Consider the following 22,024-nt stretch of genomic DNA (forward strand, 5'->3'; position numbering starts at 1 on the left):
TATCCTTACATGTTCTGTCAGAGATTTAGATGTCCTGGTGCGGCAGTTTGGTTGTTTGCTGAAATGTCGATTAAAAGTACCCTGGGAGTATAGCTTAATTGGTTTCACCTCTTGGGGACACTTCATCGGGTCTTGCCAGTGATCTGCTTGTACCCTCCTCTGCCCTCCTCCCAGAACAGCCAAAACCAGCATCCCACCCCACCCTCTTCACCCCCAGTGGAGCCAAGAATGTAGGAGGGTTTCAGCCAGTGTGTGGGATTTAGCTCGTCAGAAGCTCAGGGTCACCTCCACACCCTCTCACTTTGAAATGGACCCCTGGTGGCAGCTCCTGGGAGAGCCCAGTGATGTCTCTATCAGCCTGTCAAAAGAGATAGCCCGGGGCTCCACCAGGTCCCCCTGAGCCAATCAAACTCTTCACAAAGCACAGATGGATGCTCTTTCACCAGCGTGCTACTGCTGAGGAAGGGGGGGGGGGGGTGATGCTCAGTCCCCCAGTCAGTTAGAACAAACTCCCATTGCTGGGGTCCAAGCCTCAGTTCAGCCCAACTTCAGTTCTAACTATGTATATTTAAAAAGGCAGTAGCCTACACACCATTTGTCTACTAGAAGACAGATGGCAGGTAAAGGAGGAAACTCATTTATTTCATGGAAACAAGATGAGCTGAAATATTGAATAGATGCAATATGATTAAAAATATCTGGTAAATATGTCAATAACTGATTATTTTTTCTGTGTACACTAAATATGGTTGAGAAAATTGATAGGGGATATACTACATCCCTCTACATGGAAAAGCTATTGTGGGGGGACAGATGGAAAAACCAGAGTATGTGTGTGTAGCCATTAGATAGGCCAGGTGATTTTAGTGTAAATGTAAAGCACAAAGTGCTGAGGATGGAGAGAGTACTCTCTGTGAGATGAGCTCTTTCTCTCTCATCTGGACCCTGTTATTGTGAGAAGGCAACAAAGCAATGCATTAGGAAGCACACTGGAGCCACACAGCTTTGATGTGAGCTCGGTAACCAAGGCGCAGCGGTGGCCGGTGTGTGAGCTCTGTTCCAATGGCTGTGTTGTGTAATCAGATGTGTTTACTGTGTATTCAAGTAAAGAAGTGGTGTAATCCATCCTCACTAGAGTGCAGTTATTGCAAAAACACAGGCAAAAACAAGAGCTCAAACTGATCAAGATTCTTTATTCAGGATTCTTGCAAATGTTCCATTTGATGATGCAGACATTATACTGAGTAAAAACAAACTCTCAAATCAATCTAACATGACATAAAATCATAGAAACTTTACTTAAAAAATTAAGTCTGCCAGAGATAATACACATAAGTATATAAATATATATTTGTTGCTAAGATAAAATGTAGAAGGCTGACAGCATATATGTTATATAAAATAAATCCTTACCACAACAAGGACAGTAGAATTCAGTCTCTGTCCTAATATATTAAATGTGCAACAAAACAATTTAATTCTCCCTGATTACTTCAATATCTGCAAGATATATGACCTTTTAACCTTTAATTATATTAACACATGGATAAAGAAAAAATATTAGTGTGGTTTGTTTTCCATAAATTGTTATGCTTGTATTAATGTTACCTTAAGGCAAATTTCTCAGTTTCACCAAAGTCAAAAAAGGCAAAACAGTGGAAGTCTAAGGTAAACCAAACCCGACGCTTTTCATTCCTTTTCTAAATTATATCCAAAGATGAAGGCTGAGCCTTACAGCGCTCTCTTTTCTTTACCTCCCGGCTTGTGATTGACAGCACCATGTGCTGCCCTCCTAGCTGCTGCAGTTCACAGCCCCTGTCAGGGGAGTGGCAAACACACAAGCCAGAGAGCGGCTGGCTGCCCCTCAGCAGCAGGGGGCAGAGTTAGGGTGATATGGTGGGGTGGACGGGGTTATGGGCTCTGCTAGTGCTGGAGCATTGTTGTCAGGTAGACTGCGTCGTACCATATTCAAAAGGAGACCAGCCTTTCATCCAGTGTGTCCGCGGAGCCTACCTTTTCTTCCGTGGCTGACTCTGGCTGGTGGGCGCTCTCAGCGCGCTGTACTGCACCTGTAAAAACAAACATGAGTTTGGTCAGAGGCAGGTAATCCGAGCTCAGTGGAGCGCACGGTAATGGCTCCCCTGAGGAGAGCTGGTGCAGGGGAAAGCGAGGCGGGCTCGCCTGTAATGAATCATTTTTTAAACACAGGAGCAGAGGGGATTAATCACAGGGAGGAAGGATTTGAAGAGTCAAGGGTTCCGTACCAGTGTACGCCCCCCCTCATTCTGCACCACAATCACAATATTAGAAACAGACATCAACTGTTGAGATGACCTGCCAGGCCAGTGAGGGAGCTACGAACTGCATAATCACTCACTGTAAGTTATGTCCTCTGAAGAAAACTTTGTTACAGCCTGAGAGTAGTATAAAGTGAGTGTTGTTTAAGTTGAGAAGTTACCAACATCGGCTGATGTGTAACTTTCTTCACGGCTTTCTAGACCCTTGGTGTGACTGATTTCTTCAGGCAAAAACAAGGGCTGAAGTGTGACATTTGAACTTACAACCTTGTTTTTTTTCCTGCCCGTTACATATGTAGAATTAAGCTCAATATTGATTCCCTCATGTTTCAGTCTTTCTTTCAGAAATTCCATGACGTTCAAAAGGATTTACAAAATAAATTCATGTTGTAAAATCATGTTCTCTTTGACATTAAAAAATTCGGTGGCCTGTTTTCATTTTTTTTTTTTTCAAAATTGCCACCATAATCTAAAGAAGACTGATCATAGGGTAAACTGAAAAGGAGAAGAGCTGGAATTTGAAAACTTGCTTTTGAAGCATGCTTGCTGAGCTCAAACAATACGGTGAATCTGTTGAATAAAGGTAAGAACTCTATGCTAATTAGCTGGTCTCCATTATTAGAATGGGAGATGGAATGTGGGAACAAAGTGACTGCCTCCTGCATCAGAACATGAAACTGTCCTCAGAACTGACAGATGCTTCTTATTTCGGGACAGACACAGCGTTGTCAGAAGTCCCCGTTTGAGGCAGACTTTGTAGATGTGCACAGGCACTAATTGCCAAGTCACATTTGCAAGAAAGACAGGAGTCAATTTTCAGCCTTTGTGGTGTTTTTGTGTCCACACCTATCTGAGGATTGAAGTTCTAAGTCAACAAAAACAAAATATGTGGTCTATTGTTTTGGGTCTCCTGTGTATATGATGTTAAGGTTATTTTTCACAGTACATAATGAAACGTACTTATGATGAATCTTAAGGGTGTTTTGTTTTTTATGATTGGAGCTATTTTCAAGATGTAGTTTCTCTTTTAAACCAGGCTAAAAAGTATTGTTTCCATGGGATTTGAAAGTGAGTCATTTTCAAAGCTCAAACATTGTATCCCAATGGGGAAGAAGACATACAAAGGATTCGGAATCAAAATGTATTCACCACCTTGTTTTGCCAACTCAGTCAGCCAAATCTCAAACAACACAGGCTCCCTCCAACATCACAGAGAAGTCAGCAATGGCTTGCTGCAGGAGGACATCAAGGGTGCAGCAGAGAAACAGACTGGGGTGAGAGTGTCTTTCCAGATCCAGACTGTCAGGATTTCTCACTGAATTCTGTCTGGCGAGTTACCTGCAAGATGAAGGCACTGTGTGGCACTTCATTTCCTGGCCGAGCAAAAATCTCAGTGAGAGAACGGCGAGCACCCAGCACCACTTACAAAACCCTGACAGCTCTCCTCAGCTCTGTGATGTAAATGCAAATGACATATCAGCCGTGGCTAATATGTAATCACATATGGCACCCAGCAAGACGACTGGGGCTCACGACTACATTAATTGACTCTACCACCCTGAAGTGACTGAGGCCACATCAGAGTCTCTGTGCTGACACAACAGCCAGAGACGTCAGGAGCCCTCTGCCAGCCCTCGGCCAATCACCAGCTTTAATGTCACAGCGCTTCAATCAGACAGGACAAAATTGCTAATAACGGACGAGGCTGCAGCAATATGGCTGAGGACAGATCTGAAACATCTCCTCACTCATGCACTACGGCGACTACATGGAGCTGCACTGAGGAATAATTGGGCCAGGGCTGCTTTAAAGGCGAGAGTCCATTAATAATCAAACAAAGCTAGAGGATATATTTCCGCAACACTTGGGAATTCTGGTACAGCAAATAATGCAGACATCTTCAGGGAATTCCCTCCCTATCTGTATGTAAAACTGGACCCTTACCTTTTCAACATCAGAAGGCACCCTCTTGAGGAAATCCAGTATTTCATTACTGTCAATAGTATATGGGTTGCGCAGCTTCTTGGTAAATTTGTTAACGCCTGTGAAAACAAGAACACATTAATAAATAAAGGTGTCACAGCAACTGGCATATTTTTACATTGTTGTCCAGTGTAAAAACTATCAATAATAATAAAGAGCGGTGTAACCCTGTCTACTGTATGTACAGAATGGAGATCCCACCGATATGTCAGAAACCGCATTTCATGATGCTGTTTCAGTTGATCCCTTTCAGACAAAGTGAATTCAAGCATGATCCAATACAATGGTGACAAATATGGATAAAGCAATACTTAATGAATTTGTTACCCTAATTTTAACAACAGGCACACTTTCATCACAAGTTTTACTGACTTGTGTTTGCTTCCATCTGATCATTTCTAGCACATCTATATTTACTCTGCACATGGCTACGTACCACAGAGAGAGAAATATCTCTGGGGTCTTGTAATGGGACCATTATATTCACAGCTCGGTACTGCCTGTACCTCAACATGCAGACAAAGAACCTAAGGACTTAAATATGTGCAAGCAACTTGAAAGGCCTGCCTTGCAACCACAGAGATGGAGGTTAACTGGGGAGGCAGAGGAGTGTCTCAGACTGTGTGTTTTTTGTTTGATATGATGGTTTTTTGGTATTGATTGTGTTGAAGGCAGTGTGGAAGTACTGTGGTTGTGGGCTTACAGCTGGAGGAGGAGAGCCTGTTAAGGGCAGCATATCTCCCTGACCACTGAGATGACTGTCTATTCTGTATGACTACAGCAGATAATGAGAGGCTAGACCAGGAGCCTACAGACTGCCCAAGGACATCATGTATTATATACAGCTTGCTACTCTACCTCTGCTTTGTTTTCACACAAACCCTAGGCCTTGCCTCTGCTGGGCTCTGCTACATCAGCCCACACTGAGCAAAGCAAACCTCTACAGCTGTCTGATCTCTGTGCATCTGCAGAGGTGTAGGGATGGCAGAGTTCTTAAATTACTGTACTTCATTAAATCCTGGATATGCAGTTAGGAAGAGTGAATAAGAGTTATGTTTTACAACAGTGGTATGGGCATTGATTTTTGTACTATTTGATAGGATATTCTGCTCGTAGTAATAGACTCTAGCAAGAAAAAGACAGTGGAGGTTTGTTAGCTTTTGGTATTTTCCCACTACACTTTTGATATGCAAAATTTTTTTTTTTAATAACAATTTTATGAATTAAATTGTATTTTTAGATGTAGAACTTACCCCATATCAGCACAATATACCGCAGTGGGATGAAATATAACAGCACTGTGGACACAAACAGCACCGAGCAGGCCAGGCATGACAAGAAGGGGACAGACCAATTGAAGATGCTGTAAAAGAACAGTGGCGTGAGATTAACGTTAAGTTCTATTAAAAACTATTATATTTCAAATAAACTGATAATGAGGTTAATAGTGTAGGACAAATTAAAATTGAAATGGTTGAATTACTTCTTGATTCGTTCTCCGATGTTTGCAAGTTCTTCCAAAACATTCTGGACAACCAGCACCACTTCCTGCACCATATGTATCTTGTCCATCAAACCTTTTTTCCCGCTCTCCTAAATAAAGAAACAAAAAAATGTACAGACACTGATGAGGTACACTGTATGTCAATTGTTGGGCAGGGTAGACAATGACCAGTTTATCTCTGCTATGCTATTATGTGTGATTTATCTATTGAATGGCCCATAATGAGCAAACACTGTACATCTTCAGACTATGCTTTTGAAGATGAGACAGACTCAGTGCTCAGAGGCTGTTATGTGGATGGGTGAGAGATTTCAGCTTTTGTCTGCCACACACAATAGAGCTGTTGCACAAGTGCAGCACAATCAAGACTCTCTGGTAGATGAAAAGTACACAAAATGGCCATCCGCAATCAGGCAGACTAGACGACCCAGACAAGAAGTGCAGGGGCCTCACAACTTAGGAGAGATTCCATTCCAGCAGCCTGCACAGGACAAGTTTGAACATGTTTTTACAAATCTGTCAGGTCTGGCTTTGTAACACTTTCCCTGCATGAGAAAAACACTGCATCTTGGCTTAGGACACCAGTCCGATGTGTTCCTGTTCCCTCTTTCACTCGCATGAATCTTGTCACAACCATCACTGCACATAACGTATTACTTGCTTTTAATGGACTAAGATAGTAATGACTGAGTCTGGCAAAGCAATAAGTCAACATGTGAGGGGGTTGGAGGGTTGGTTTGTCTAAAAAAAAAAAAAGTGATCACATCAAGACTAGAAATAACGAGTGTGAAGCCTTCCAGAGGCAGAGGAGTGACTAGAGATAACATGAGTAACACAAGCTAAAGAAGGCTGAGAAGCCTCACATCAAAAGGAGGAAATAATGACAGGAATGATGACAGAGAGGAGGGTGGGAGAGGAAGAGTGAGATGGGGGAATGAGAGTGTTGGGGGGGGGGCTCTGATGGACCCTAACAGGAGGCTTGAGGATGTCTATATGTTTATGTTACAAGTCAGCCAAAGCCGCAGCCTGTGTGCATTGACAGGGTCCAGACAGAATGCCTTTATCAGAGCTTCATGAGGCAGCCCCTGGGAACACACTGTCTGCCAGCACAGAGAGACTCCCCACTGTCAGGCCCGCTCTCCTCCACAAAAGGCGCAGGAAGAGAGCAATTCCCACACTAGCAGAGCCTCCCCCACTGGGCTCGGATCTGGACAGACACTGGAGGCTCAGCACTGTCCAAAAAAGGAAGAACTATCACAAATATGCTTTCTTTGAGATTAACATCTCATGGTCTCATCATGGGGAAAGAGGACTATCTGTGTGTACGCATCATCCTTCTCTGCTCCACTGCATTGGGGGGCCGAGCAAACCTTCATGCGTGTTCTTTACTCCACATCAGGTGTTAATTGAACTCTTTATTCTAAGTTTATTTTAAAAGCAGGGAGCACTGTTAGAGTCTGCTAAAAGCCATTCCAATCTGTGTCCACGAGCTCCTGATGGCCCCACAGAGCCACGCATTAAGCCTCATCATTTAAGCTCATATTCCTTTTCATATTTCCATTTAAAATTATTTAAGCGACCCAATTACATGTTTTCGAATTCAAACTTAATAAGCGATATGAAGCATTATTAACTGCAGTGGATACAGATGCAAGGTAAATTTAGCCAGAAATACAGCTCCGGCAGGAAAAAGAGAAGCTATATTGGCTTTCATTTCTAAAAGGAAAAACAGACAAATAGATGTACTCTGAAGTATGCATCAAGAGACAGAGCTCTCGTGATTATCATTATTCATCTGCTTTAAGATTCTTGAAATCCTCCATCTCCTTAGCGACCAAAACCGAAGTCCTCCCTACATTAATCATTTGATGATATTCTTTATCTTTGTTCATTTCTCTTTTCAGCATGTACATGAGTGCAGAGAAAACAAAAATAAATAAAAGATCTTCTTCTGAAATGGAAAAAGATGGGTAAACTAGGGACAGACTAAATGAATCCTAAATGTCTACTGATTAGAAAACCTGTGTGAAATCATATTCTCATTTCAGATAAAATTGTAAAAGCTTCCTTTTAAGGTGCAGTAATGGAGAACCAATTTGATCTCCTGCACAAAGGTAAACATGCTCTCCCAGACATGTGGGGTGTTTTCAAAGACTGGAGAAAGCTCATTTAGCATCATTTTAATTAGAATAAACGGTGCCAAATTTGAATTCTCAGACTGAATATTTTTCTAGTGACTTTTCTGACAAAGATAAGAAGTGCATTTAAATGAAAAACACCTGTGTTCCTTGCAAATTATTTCATATGGAGCTAAAATGAGCTAACAAACAATTTGCAGAGATAAAACGCACAAGAAAAGCTCTTTTTAGGCTTTAATGTGTTGTAGGGTTCGTGTGCGGTGGCTCCCATAATGCACATCTCCGATCATGACACGAGCAGTCTGTCTGACTGGTGTGCTCAAGGAGACCCAGCGGTGACTGTGGAGTATCGGGTGAGAGACGGAGTAACCCCCCCCCCAGCCCGGTCTAGCACCCCTAACCACCTCCTCACCCTCCCCCCGAGCTCCCCATGGGCTGGGCTCTAGGAGCAAGTCAACCCCAGACCAGCACTGCCAGCCAGGGGGCAATGAGAGGGCTGTTTCATCTTCCATGCTCATTTCTATTGGAGATCTATGGACTTGCTTTGCCTCTCTGTTTCTTTATGTTATGATTAAATATTGTCTATCTGCACAATTGATACCTAAGGCCAAAGGGAAGTCACTTTGCCCACACATAATTTGTAAGCTGTCTCTTTCCCTGAGGACAGATTTGTTCACAGGCAGAGAATCTGTTCTGTATTATCCTGCTGTAACACTGCCTTGCCTTTCGTCTCTCTTTAACATCATGCCTTCACATTCTCGCTGCTCTGTCTGAGGTTTACATATTTCCTTCCTCAAGGGGAAAAAAAGGGGGATAAAAACATATTTGAGTGGTAATCATAACCTTCTCAGAGGAAAAAGCCTTTATTCACATGTTAGAGGAGAGACGAGGGGGAAAAAAAGCAAAGGCTTTGAAGTCATCAAATTTAACACTGATCACTCTTTAACCCCAAATATTTTTAAAGAAGACTTTGATAGGAGGTGTAAAGCTACACTGCTTGATCTAACTGCATGATATCACATTCAACTGACAGCAAGACCATAACAAGACTTTCAAATAAGCCACTTTAAATTAAAGCTGACAGCTTAAAACAAACATGGGTGAGTGCTTAATTAGTAAATGAAAGGAGATATTTCATTTCCTCTGAGTGTGAAAGGGCTTAGGAGCCTCATGGAAAACCTTTCAAAAAGCTTAAAGAGGCGAAGGCAGAGTTCGGAAACACATGCAGCATACTGAGAGAATCTTAAACCTCTCTAAAGACACTGGGCCTTACTTAAACTCAAAAAAGCAAACATCCCTATATTATACATTGAGATTTTAAGGTAAAGACAAATGAAACACTGACATTCGATTTAATGTGATTGTGAGTGTGAATTTTCAGTATCACTGTTGGTTGTTTAAGCACCAGTTTACAGTTTTCCTAGCAGTGATAGCAAGTGCAGCTTCCCATTTTGTGTGTGCAGACATATCATGCGAGTTTCATCTGTGAATTAGCCCATCCTTTCAGACAGGATTTGGTGGATGTGCCTGTGTTTTTAAAAGAAGCTGGCTTTTTTTCATAGCCCCAGGTCACCACAACAGAATATATTGAGCGCATTATGGATATGAATCCTGGGCCTAGACACGCAGCACAAGGGTCATTGCTTGGAGGCTTTGTGTTAGTTCCACACTTCATTGACATAAAGCAATAATACACATCCCTGTTAACTCTTCCTTCTTTACAGAAAACAGTGGGATGAGTGTAATTGAATATTATTTGCTGTGGGGAAGTATAATTTTCAGGCTACTTAAAGATTTCCTGTTGTTTTTGTTTTTCAAGAGGCACCAGAGAGATGTATTAATAAACATTATCATTTATGATTTCTCATGAACGTGCAAGTGAAAATGACTGATAACCTTTGGGGCAGAGTATTAGTTTACTGTTGTAGTATTGTAGTTTGTTCATTTGTTCTGCTAGTAAAAGGTCATTCTCAACATAACTATTCCATTTAGACAATGATGGCACAAAAAAAAAAATCCATCCCCAACAGCTGTGCAAATTCTAATTGATGATGCTGTTTAAATTTGATTTATAGATTTTCAAAGGGCTGCGGTATCTCAGCAGAGTGCATTTGCAGAGTGACACTCAATACCCAAAGGATCAGAATAAAGAGCTACATGCTACAACTGTTTCAAAGATGTTGCCCTCATTTGGGATGCATGAAAAATATTTCTATTCTTAGTTAGAAAAGAGCTTGTGAGAAGAAACTGTCACTGGGACTATGCTAAAATACTGACTAGGACCTGTATAGCTCTTTGGTAGAATATTTTCTCTTTTCAAAGAAACATGTGTTCATTTGTATAAGAATCGCAGCTATTTGCTGAACTAGGAATTTGTAGTATCCAGCAGCATGCACACATTGTCATGTGTTTAATTTAACCTTGGTTATTCAGAAAGGAATATTAGCAGGGTTCACACATCTGGTAAGTCTGATTTGAGTAATGTCACAGTGAGATGTTAAAACAGCCAGTGTTTATCGCAAAGCTTAAAAGATACATAAGATATATTTATAGTGAAGCCTGAGAAGTGATAACGTTCCACCAGAACATATTATCCCTTAAAATGTTAGAAAGAGACAAGATAAAATACCTTCTCGTCTTCCTCTTCGTCGTCACCCATGCTCATGTTCACCTAAGAGAAAATAAAGGGTAGAGGGTGATTTCAAACGAACGGGACATGTGGGCACTGGAGCATTTTTAACAAACACCTAGTAATGAAATTTTCTTTGAGTACATTCACCCCTATTGGGAGAGGCTTGTTTCCATAGAGACTGCATCACAGGGGTGACCTCACACAAAAGCAGAGGTGAAAGAGGGCCTTCTTCACAAGAGCACTGTCACACCAAAGCAATCTCATTTCTCCACAACATAAGCACACAGAAAAACAGAAAGAGGAAAGGGAAAAAAACACATTTAATTTGGATGCTGTTGCCTAGATCACTTTATATCAAGTCATCCCTGACCCCACTGTGGTGCACACTGTGACATTGCCTGGGAACAGAGCTGTGTCATTGCCAGCTAGAGGGTCACAGAGGGGTGACAGAGTCTCCACACTGGATATGAGGGTGAGTCTGGGCTTTAACATTGCCTAGGGACGGCATCTTTTCCAGCAGCCATAAACACAATCACTGGGCCGGGGATGTTGCTTTGGGGAGGGTGTGTGAACAGGCCAGGCCCCTGGCTGGCCAGTGAGAAGGCTTACAACACAGTGAAATTGGGGGGCAGTCAGAAGTGTGAACAGCATTAACCTTCACAGACATGTGTAGGGCAAACATAATTTCCATAACAGTAGACAGAGAGGAGATAGTGGTATACGGTGGAAAGAACTATAGTCTTGCCTTTTCAGATGTGGTGAGACTATATCAACAGACTACAGGCTTTATATACATTTACAGTGATTTAACTTCAGTGGCTTCCTACTGCTTGGTGTTTTATTGGGCCCCTGGAGACACTATAGAAACTAGTCTAACCAGCTATAAAACACATAGAATGCTCCTGTATTATATGCAGGTGTAAGAGTTGTTAATTGTTATTACTGTAAAAATGCGGTTTGCCCAATGTGTGTGAAAAGGATTTAATTCGACCAAGGTATCACCATAGGTAGGTTAACATATAGATTGAATTTGCACTATGCATAACAGCATGCATCTACAGACGTATACGGATGAACATTGAAGAGTTCAGAGTCCTCGTCACTCACCAGGTCCTGGTTGGAGCTGGCCTTCCCCGCAGCGAGCTGGAAGTAGTTCCAGCCGACGAGCAGAAGCAGGAAGAGGGGCAGCATGAAGAGCTCCCAGTGCCACACCGACACAAGGAAGATCTGAGGAGACAGGACATGACAGTATAACGCAAAGCACATCACACTATAGCACCGTCACCAAGCTTTCAAATCTCAGCAGGCCTGTTCCCAAAAACAAAATATACGACGGATTTAACCACGTCCTAAATCTCATGAAAAGCAAGCATGTAAAGCCTCTGAGATTTACAGGCAATGGCAACAGATTTTACTCTCAGTGGTTTGAAAGTAACAGACATTCAGGGACAACTTTTAATATCTTGAAATCCTATTTATATATACCAATAATACTGTGCTGGCAGAGAGCCTTACTGCTCAAAAGAAAGTATGACATGGATAGGCATGGTATGCTGTCTTTTAACTAGCACATCAAATCCTCTTAGATTCGGAGACAGTGAGGCTCTCTGACGAGGCACATATGGCAACTGGAGAAGCATTTGCAACATTTACCCCCTCCGTGGTGATGATACTGAGAAAAGCCAAGACCCCTGATAGAAATAAGATGGATCACACTGAATGAGTAATCCCTCATAATTCTGTAAAGGAGTGGTGCTAAGCACGTTGCACAACACCCACTGCATTTCACAGCAGAGCACTAATTGGACGGCTGCATTTAAACCCATTTAGTGACAACCTAATGAGTCTGTTTCCAACTGAAATTATCAGGAATGTGTGAGGAGGATCACACCAGCAGGTTGACAGGGATGAAATAAAATGTCCCCAACAGCAAGTTGAATCTTAAAATCTATTATAGTGTGATTATGCTCAAATACACCCGACATATGGTCTACTTTTATTTACAACAAACACTTTCACAATATAAATTTTTCCACATACTTTATATAGAATATTTTCTATAATGAATGCATCCTTTGCAACAGTTAGATTTATTGTAGTCTATAGCAAGTTTCATTTATTTATTTATTTTTACAAAGTTTATTTCAAAACATTAAATATAACTGCTATTCTGACCCCACACAATGGTAGCACTGTGCAGTGTAGGCTCAAAGAGCTGCAGGCTGGTCAGAGTACGAACAATATGTTCGAGTTAAGCCCGAGACAGGATGTGAAGCACTGGGGCCTTCAGGCCTCAATAGCAGGCCTGTAAACAGCAGACTGCTCCTGTCATAGCAACCATGCAGAGTCTGTGCATGTTGCTCTGGGGGCCAGTCTACCTACCGCCACACCAGGCCTAGGTTAAAATGGCCACTAGAGAAACGTGAACCATGAGTAATGCAGACACCACTGTGGCCCTAGGCTTCACCACTGTACCGCTTATTATCCCTCCATATGACCTGGGAGATGGTGGGTGAGCTGAAGCGTCACGCAGGAGCACAGCAGGATGACCAGGATGTAGGGAAATGAACAATACGAACAATATGTTTTTATGAGAGCTCGTTTGAATTACGCATACAGCAACAAACTAGAGCTGGTGGGGGATAAAAAAAAAAGGTAAACAATGAATATGCATGATGTGCAGAGGTAGCTGCAGTACATCTCCTCTCTGTTATGAATAACCTACGTCATGTGTTGTCACCTCAGTTCCCATGAGGCGATTCTAAAGCGACGCTCCCCTCACCCCAGAGGAATTCAGCTGGCTGGTGGACAGGTAGCTTGTCATATTCCCAGCATTCTCATAAAAAAGGAAAAAGAAAGGTGGGGGGAAATGTGCCTGGAAACTGACATGAGCCCAGCAGGAATGTTGAACCTCCTTGCCCTCCCTGCAAAAGCTGCTACATTAACCACTAAAGTCTAATTGCTTGGTCTCTGTCTTCCTGTGCAAGTCAACAGAGGGAGCCAATTCATTTCCGCCCAGGGAGCCGGCAGAGAGAATCTGTCACAGGTATTCATAATCGCCCACTAATGCAAATTTCTGCTCACCGCGTTCTGGCTCAGTGGACAAGATAAAAGCCTACAGAAATACAATGCCTTGTGTCTAAACTGAGTGCTTAAATGAGGGTATAAACCAAAACTGTCAGAAATATCTTCTCAATTCCTCCCTCATGGTATGTCAGCCCATGTGTTCAGGATTTACACGCTTTTTTAACTGGGAAAACCTCTCAGATTCCTTCACTCAGGTGCACAAACTGAGACTTTGCCGTCAGATATCCCACAGTAATGAGCAGAGGCAGGGCTATACCTTCCCCTTGTCTCCTCACATTCTCTGGAGTTTCTGTGAAATGGAGACAGAACTAATTCCTCCACTAAGTGGTTTATGTTTTATTAGCAAGCGGCTGAGTGATTAAAGGACATGTTGGACAAAGTGCAACCTTTCAGGCATAAGTGTAAATTCGTAAAAAAATAACCCACATTTTAATTGCCATCAAAGATGGACTCCAATTTCAGTCTAAAGGGCCTGACTGCATATTTTTTCATCCATCAACAAATTATGCATGACAAGTAAAACCTTGAACTTTTTTAAACACGGAAATGCTAATATGTTGCTCAAGCGGTGATATAGTCATTTATTTAACCAAAAAGGACATAAAGCAGCAAACACAAGCAATGGGGGTAATAATTAATGATATACCTGAGCATTTAGGTTTACACACAACAGAGGTGGATAACAAACGACTTGTAATTGAACAAGTGTTAGTATGTATGTCTGGGAGGAGTGTCTCTAATGTAGGGAACCTCCCTTGACAAACACCCTTTAGCTGAAAAATGCCTGTATGATTATGCACAGTGTGCCTAGGGAAAAAAAAAAAAAATGAATTAATAAAACTATTAGCACACGGTGGAGTAGATGATGGAGATGCACTCTCCTTAGCCACCTGTAAGCGCTTGGAGAAGGGGGCAACCCTGGGCAGAGCAATTCTGCCAGCAGGGTTAAGAACAGCCTGACAGATTTGTTTTATAGTGCCATTAATATGATTCCACTAAATGCATTCTGCGCCTTCTCATGCAGATCCCCTGGCCAGCAGAATCCAGCACCTAATAATAAAGCACTCAGCGATTAAAAGTGTGAATAAAATAACTTAAAGCTGAGCAAGCATGGCAGCTCCCACCACCCACACTCTCCCAGGAGATGGAGAAGGGATCGTAGCAGGAACAAAGGGACAAAGACACCCTCTATAAGAGTTTCTACCATCCTGTAAATTGATTAACAGAGGAGGGGGTGGCCCAGTCTACCAACCCAAACTACTGACTGGCAGACGTACCACCAGACTAAATGGCTGCCAAATGCTCTCCTTATACACCACAGCAGATAACAGGCTATAAATACAGGCGTCACATCAGTATAACACACATAATACAGTTGATGAGCCAAATTAGTGTAATGTCACAGCACATGGGACCATACGATATAATTACTGTTGCTGTAAAAAAGAAAAAACCAACAAACTAAAAACACCCTTTCCACTGTTTTTTTTTAACATGGTACATTTCAAAAATACCCTTATTTTTAAGTTTTATGTACCATCCAAAAACACGGAAGATTTAATCTTGGCTGTATCTTCACTACTTCTCTTCAGTTGCACTCCACTTGGAAAGCTAAACAAAGCGAGAAGAGCGCCAGCCAACATTATGAGGGTCAGTCATGGGGGCTGTGGACGGATGCCAGATTACGTGAACATATACTGAAAGAATTTAACAAGACTGACTTCAGGCTGCAGGGTTTGTCTGTGTGTTTGTGTATATGGATGTTAGTGGCTGTCTCTGTGCATGAATGCGCACGAGACGGAAAAAGGACATATTTCACGTGTGCGGGTATGTGTAAGTATGGGCTATAATAATATTAAGACAATAAATTAAAATGATTTTTTTTTTTTTTTAAAACAGATGGGAGCCTCTACAGAACCTTTAATAGTCTTTACTCTGATAGAGATGTTCTTTTTCTGGGTGAAATCAAGGGCAGTGAAATTAATCTGCATTACTTCCTCAATTAAAATACAAAAAAAAAGAGATTAATAATGAATCAAAAGCACAAGTAGCAGCTCAGCTCATGCAGGTCTTTTTTTTTTTTCAGCCAGGCTGAAACGGAGTCTGGCTGAGGGCTTATGTAGGGGACAGGAGCGGCAGGCTTTAAAGTAGCTGTAAACGCAGAGCAATGAGACATGTAATTTGTGTTGAGCTTGGGCCAGTGTGGGGACAGGCTTTCAGGGGGTGTCGGAGGCAGAGGAAGCACAGATAAGATTTCTCTTCGGGGCAGGTAGAGTGTGTGGGCAGCCATGGTGCTCTGAGCTAACGCTGAATAAATATTTCACATACGCTCAGCTCAAGTCTTATCGACTGGGGAGAGAGGGAGAGAGGAAGAGGGGGAGAAAGAGAGAGAGACAGAGAGAGAGAGAGAAAGAGAGAGAGAGGCTACATTCGAGAGAGAGCAATAAAATGGGGAATTTCATGTCCCTCTTCAGCCGGGCGAAATCGGTTGCAACAGTTCTGGAGTGTGACACAATTTACAATTCAATTTTCAGATCAAAAATGGATATACTAACTTTGATATTTACTGTACTTTGGTAACTCAAGTTCAGAGGTTAGTTTTCCACTTTGTTTACAATTATTACTATTAACGCTTTATGGTCGCTTAACAAAAAACAAAATAATCAACAGAACAACAAACTTAAGTAATAAAATCATAGAAAAATATGACCACAAACAATTATTTTACTTGGATAAATTGGAAACCAAATAAACCATATTAATAATAATGATAACAAAACATGGTGTTGTGTAGTATAATTTCAGCTATTTCAGAGTACACTATTTTTTCTAATTTGTAAATGAAAGGTTAGCCATAGCAAAATGATAAGCAAATGCCACAGCTTGTAAGAACGCCTGCACAGTACAGTGCAATGGTGATAGGAGCTCTTTATCAAAGCACTGAGGAAGAGCAGCCGTGCAAGGCAAGGCATTAGCATTTGCTCGCAGGGCCAACACTGGCCGTTGTCTCCCTGCCTGTCTGACACATGCCAGGGCCACAGCAGCACCAGTTCGAGGCTGGAGCGGGGCAGTCGGCGAGGGCCCTGTGGTGCCTGTCAGTGGTGGCTACACTGACCCCGCACTCCGGCACTGGCCACTAGTGTTTAATCCGTGTCGGGAGCGTTAACACTGAGCGACCTCCTGGGTGACAGATCTGCCATGCGAGCCTTTTCCCCTGAGGAGGTGGGGAGGGAGTGGCATGGACTCTCTCTCCCTGTCAGCTCAGCTCACACGCACGTTAACGCAGCGGGGCCAAGACTGGCCTCGGAACAGCCACACACAAGGGCGGACAGGTCGCCGCCTCAGCTGCCTGGGGAGTGGTGTCCTCTGTGACTAGGAAGGTGGTGAGTATGTTAGAGGCAGACATTATGATACAGCGCACACAATGGGGTTAAACGCAGAGCGCACTTCATCTAGGCTGGAAACACGTATAATATATAACAACAAAGTAGAACAGATGCACAGATAAAACCCTGCCATCTCAGGTGTCAACACGTTCATTTAGTGCAGTATGCAAATATTATTCTGAAGACACTTAACCTGTTCATACTTAAAAGTTACTTCATGCTGTTTAATAATGTTAAATAATAATGATGAATCTAGTTATTTTAAATTGAATAAAGTCCGTTCTCAAAACTGAAATCCATGTCCTAAAACAAATCAAAATGGGAACAATTTCACAGCCCTAATGAAGTGAATATTAGCAGGGAAAGCTTATTAATCCCACTAATAAGGGGACATGTTTCAAGGTTACACATTGCATTCAGCCAGCCACAAGAGCTGTCAACTGACACAAATCCATTCAGGGCAGCTAAATAATAATACTGTGTGAAATCAGGAGGCACTGCTGAGCAGCTTGCAAGTAGTCATAGCCTATCATTTAATAATTAATAGATCTCAGACTCAGAACTATGAATACACAGATCGCCATCAGTGCCATCATTTTTTCCCTACTAGACACATTCCCACTGCACAGTCTGTGAGAACTCCCACAGCCATGGCGATGAAGAGTGTAACCCCCATGAGACTGAAGAAACCCACTCCTTTAAGGCCTCCAACTTTTTCAAACAGAGAGAAAACAGATGCAAAGCAGAAACAAGGAGACAATTCACAGGCTCGCACAGTCCTCTCGCTGTTCTCACAAAAGCTCGGCCACACTGCAATGCAGTAAACCACAAATGGGCAGATCCAAGACTCACAAAGCATCTCATTTTCAGGGACAGTGTTAACAAGAACAATTATGACAACTCTGATTATAGCTTTGATCTCGGCTGGGCTGGTGTTCTGGTTAATGGCCCCGACTGCTGTGGCTCTACACAGGTGGTCTCCTGAGACCTCTGGAGCCAGATCTGACCCTGTCCTGCCCTCATCTGGGGAGACGGTGATTCTATCAGCCCCAAAAAAGCGCCCGTTGCAGCTGCCAAGTGTGTTTACAGCTGCACCGCATCAAACATTCATCAAATGCCATCTTTACAGTGTGTGATGTGAGGCAATCAGCATTTCACAGGCTGTCAAATGATGTCTAAAGCGGTTGCTACCTGGCAGTGTCAAAAAGAAATACTCACATAAGGTATACAGGTTTCTTTCTAGTCTAACTCCTGACAGATGAGGTACCTCATATGTTAAAATATTAATTCTACTTAAATACTTAAAGCGGTCTAATGACAGCAAAGCTCAAAATCAGCTTTCAAGTGTAAATGATCTTTTTTTCTTTCTTTTTTTTTTTAACTTTCATCCATTTCATCTAAATCAAAATTGTTCTCAACTTTAAACTTCTGAAACAGATTAATTTGGCTGGATAATACATGCTCATTTAGCTTCTCTTCTTTTTTAATTTTTTTTTTTTTTTTTTGGTGGAAGAAACTTGTTCCTCTCATTCTAATGCACAGAACGGAGGATTTCACTCCAAGTTGTTCCCACGAATGGCTCCTGTTGGGAAAAGTAACTGATCTCCTTAGTGCCGCCATTCATATTTCCAGCAGTGCTGTAGCTCCATCTACAGGTCCTATTCTTGTGTGCAGCAAAGAACTCTGGGTGACCCCTCTGCAGTCACTGCTGATGTATAGCACATTCATCTCGCTCAGTCTTAGTGAAAAGCACATCTAAAGGCCGTTATTTTATGAAGATTTTAGCTGTCACATTTTCTCTCTCTCAGAGAAAGGAACATGCTGTTGTCAAACTCTTGAAAAGCGCAGATCCTAGGCTCATTACTGTAGCATAAACAAGCAGAGAGAAAAAAATCCAAATTTCTTGTTTGTATTTCCGTTCAGTGATGAAAATGTTTATGAGGATTTGCCAGAACTTTGTTTAAATGCGTGAGAAAGATTTTTTTTCTTTTTCAGTTTTTTTTTTGGTTACATTACCTAATTAGACTCTATTTTAAAACTGCAACCCATTGGGGGGAAATCGAAGGCAACTTCAAACAGTATGGACACTGCTGATGAGATTGCACAATAAAAACAAGTAACCTCCTGCACTTGCAAACAGTGACAATACTGCAAGACTTTCCATTGCTATTCCATAGTTTCCTCTCACACAATAACACTCAGTAGTAGCATAAAAACTAAACAACCCATCAATCTGTAAATGCTCAATTTATATGTTCCAAGGATGTGCAGCTTTCTGATTGCCATTCATGAGGGAAAAGTTATTTTGGTATGAACAAACAAGCCTTCTTCTTTTACTTAAAAAAACAAACAAACAAACAACAACATCAACAAAAAACCCTCATTTTTTCCCGCATTGCCATTCACTAACGTGAACCAGAGCGGTGATCCCTCATGCAAAATTTGAATACCTTACACACCACACACCAACAACCACTTCATAATACATACATGAATCTACATAAACAGGATAGAAATGTAGACTCCATGCTGTGCGGAGGTCAGAAAATTGGCCTGTGGGACTGAGTGATATAATGGCTAAGTATTCCTGGTAAAGCACTACGCGAGCATCCCGCAGTCCCTGTAGAAACCACAACAGCGGTAATGCATTACAGGATGTATATGGTGTAAAAGGGTAAGACTGGTCTGCTTGCTTGATAAATAATGTATTGTAATGTATATTAAAGCTAGACCCACCACTGCAGCATTTCCTACCGGCATACACTGAGAAGCCCTGCGCTGCCTGCCACTGTGGAAAAGAGCAGACACTAGTGGTATAATTATGCACATCTGAGAGGCAAGCAGAGGCCATCTGTCAATGTCTGAATCAGTTACCTTATTACCACTGCCTAAAGATATAAAGATAGGAGTGGGAGCTGCTTTCATTAAGGCACATGGTGGCATGCTGCTTTAGACAGCTCCGAACACTAACTTAATTGCAAATGATGACTTGGAGGAGGAGGAGGGGCTGTACAGGGGCTGGCCTTGGAGTGGGCAGGGGCACAAGTGTGGATAGTGGCATGGCACTAGGCTTGTAATGACAGCCAGTCAAGACCGTGTTGTTGCCCTCACTGACTGTCAGACAGTAGTGTAAGTTCAAAGTTTTTCCTGTTAATAGCAATTACATGCAATATTTACATGTGATTTGCATGTTTCACTGTGCTTCGGGCTTGTTGAGATTATAATAAACCATTGAAAAAAATAAAAAAAACTTTTCACTCGTTGAACTCTCAGTCTGCTGGTGAGTGGGTGATGAATGCACAGTGGCAGATTCACTTTGTTTGGGCGATCCTCACCGCGCACCTTCGACACTTAGACTATTTGAAGCACACCTCGTTGCAGACAAAGGCGTATTCTGACTACTCTGTTACTGTCTACCTTTAAAAATATCAACCACTATGCCGATGGTGGTGTCTGAAAACAGAACAGTTGTTTCAAATAAAAGGACATAGCAGCCACACTAAATGTCACAAGAATTACCATTTCACTGTCAGGGAGCAGATGACATACAACTGACAAAAATAAGACTGAGAAACACTACACTATAGTAACAATGATGATCATGATGAAAACAGTGAGTGTGTAAGTCTTTTTCTTTCATTCTACGATCTCTATTTGTGTGCTGCACTCCTAAACAGCAGGTGGAGTAGAAGTGGAAATGAAAGATTAGAGTGTGCCACCACACACTCCCATCGCCTGCGGAGGATCTAATTATAGGTGGAAGAAGATGGCCCCATCCCGCTGACCTGTCCCCTGTCAGCCTGCCTATCCTCCTGCCCATATCCCTGCCTCCAAGTCTCTCGCTATCTACCTTCATAGACTACGCTCTTACTGAACTGTCTTCCTCTTTCTGCGCTCCAACTTTCTTTCCCAGATAGCAGCCTGCCTCCCACTCTATCCTTATACAATCGCCTGCATTGTTCTCTGTCTTCCTGTCTGTGTGTCCGCCTGCCTGTCTGTGTGCCGTGCTGTTCTAAAGGCTGTGATACATTGAGCCTGGCCATTGCCTGGGGGGATTTGCACCTCAGGATCAGTGAGAAGGGCTTATAGAATACACCAGGTATGAATTGCATGTCATCCTGAGACAGCGCAGACAGAAGAAAGGCAGTGAAAGGAGAGTTCTTCACACACCCTGTCTGTGACCGCTTCCTCACCCTGACACGGCGCTGGCAGGGCTTTCATAGCAAGTGTACTCTCTTAATCATGACATTACATGTGCTGTACTGAGGGGGATTCACAGGGTGATTTAAGATTATTTAAGCTTAGGACCTTAGATCACATACCCTCATTAAAAACAGCTAAACAGAGACATTTAAACAAGGTTCAAATCTCGGAGGCAGACTGTCACTCCTCCACCCAAGGAAGCTGAGACTGTGATCCTCCTTACACCGTCCCCCGGGTTAGAAGGCTTTACTAAGAAGTCAGATGTACAAACGCCCAAACCCCATCCCTTCAAATACACTCTAATGTCATCAGAAGTGAAGGAAAGCCAAGTGGGGTTTGATTTAAAGGATAAAACACATCCATCACATACACATGGGATAAAAACAGAAGGCAGCCATTGTTTTTCATGGGAAAAAGACTGGCAGCGAGAGAAAATGGCTAAACCAAAGATTCTCCTCAACATCTAATTCACATAAAATGAAAGAGTTAAAACTGGGCTCCAGTGAAATGGGACAAAACTTCTTCGCCCCAAGGCTTAAAGAGAGTTCATTAACGTGAGGCAATGACTTACCAGAAAGGCTATTAGACTCCGTTGCGTGCTCTCCCATTGAAAACAGCTTTTAATGTACTGTAACGTGAACAGAACTGCTGTGCTGATTTTTCGAACCCGATATATATTCCGGGCAAGAACCTAATGGGAAATAATTGGAACAAAACAGCGGTTAGTATCATTTGATACTGGACATAATGTTTATGACTTTGCAATGAGGTTGAATCAGCTTTACAATCCATTA

The 22,024-nt window shown here is 42.2% G+C and overlaps 1 protein-coding gene across 2 annotated transcripts in view; it reads right to left on the reverse strand.

Moving 5' to 3' along the window:
• Positions 1 to 1,169: 1,169 nt before the first annotated feature.
• The window catches only part of mctp2a (multiple C2 domains, transmembrane 2a), a 31,889-nt gene continuing 11,034 nt past the window's right edge, over positions 1,170 to 22,024 (reverse strand). For both annotated transcript variants that reach the window (XM_056388176.1, XM_056388175.1), the window contains exons 17-23: positions 21,802 to 21,921; positions 11,662 to 11,781; positions 10,552 to 10,593; positions 5,764 to 5,873; positions 5,534 to 5,643; positions 4,242 to 4,339; positions 1,170 to 2,069 (exon numbers count right to left, since the gene is read on the reverse strand). In XM_056388176.1, coding sequence (XP_056244151.1) covers positions 2,010 to 2,069; positions 4,242 to 4,339; positions 5,534 to 5,643; positions 5,764 to 5,873; positions 10,552 to 10,593; positions 11,662 to 11,781; positions 21,802 to 21,921 — 660 coding nt within the window. In that variant the 3' untranslated portion in view covers positions 1,170 to 2,009. The remainder of the gene's footprint in view (positions 2,070 to 4,241; positions 4,340 to 5,533; positions 5,644 to 5,763; positions 5,874 to 10,551; positions 10,594 to 11,661; positions 11,782 to 21,801; positions 21,922 to 22,024) is intronic.

Source organism: Seriola aureovittata, chromosome 10 (genome assembly GCF_021018895.1).
Source record: "Seriola aureovittata isolate HTS-2021-v1 ecotype China chromosome 10, ASM2101889v1, whole genome shotgun sequence".
Classification (NCBI taxonomy): Eukaryota; Metazoa; Chordata; class Actinopteri; order Carangiformes; family Carangidae; genus Seriola; species Seriola aureovittata.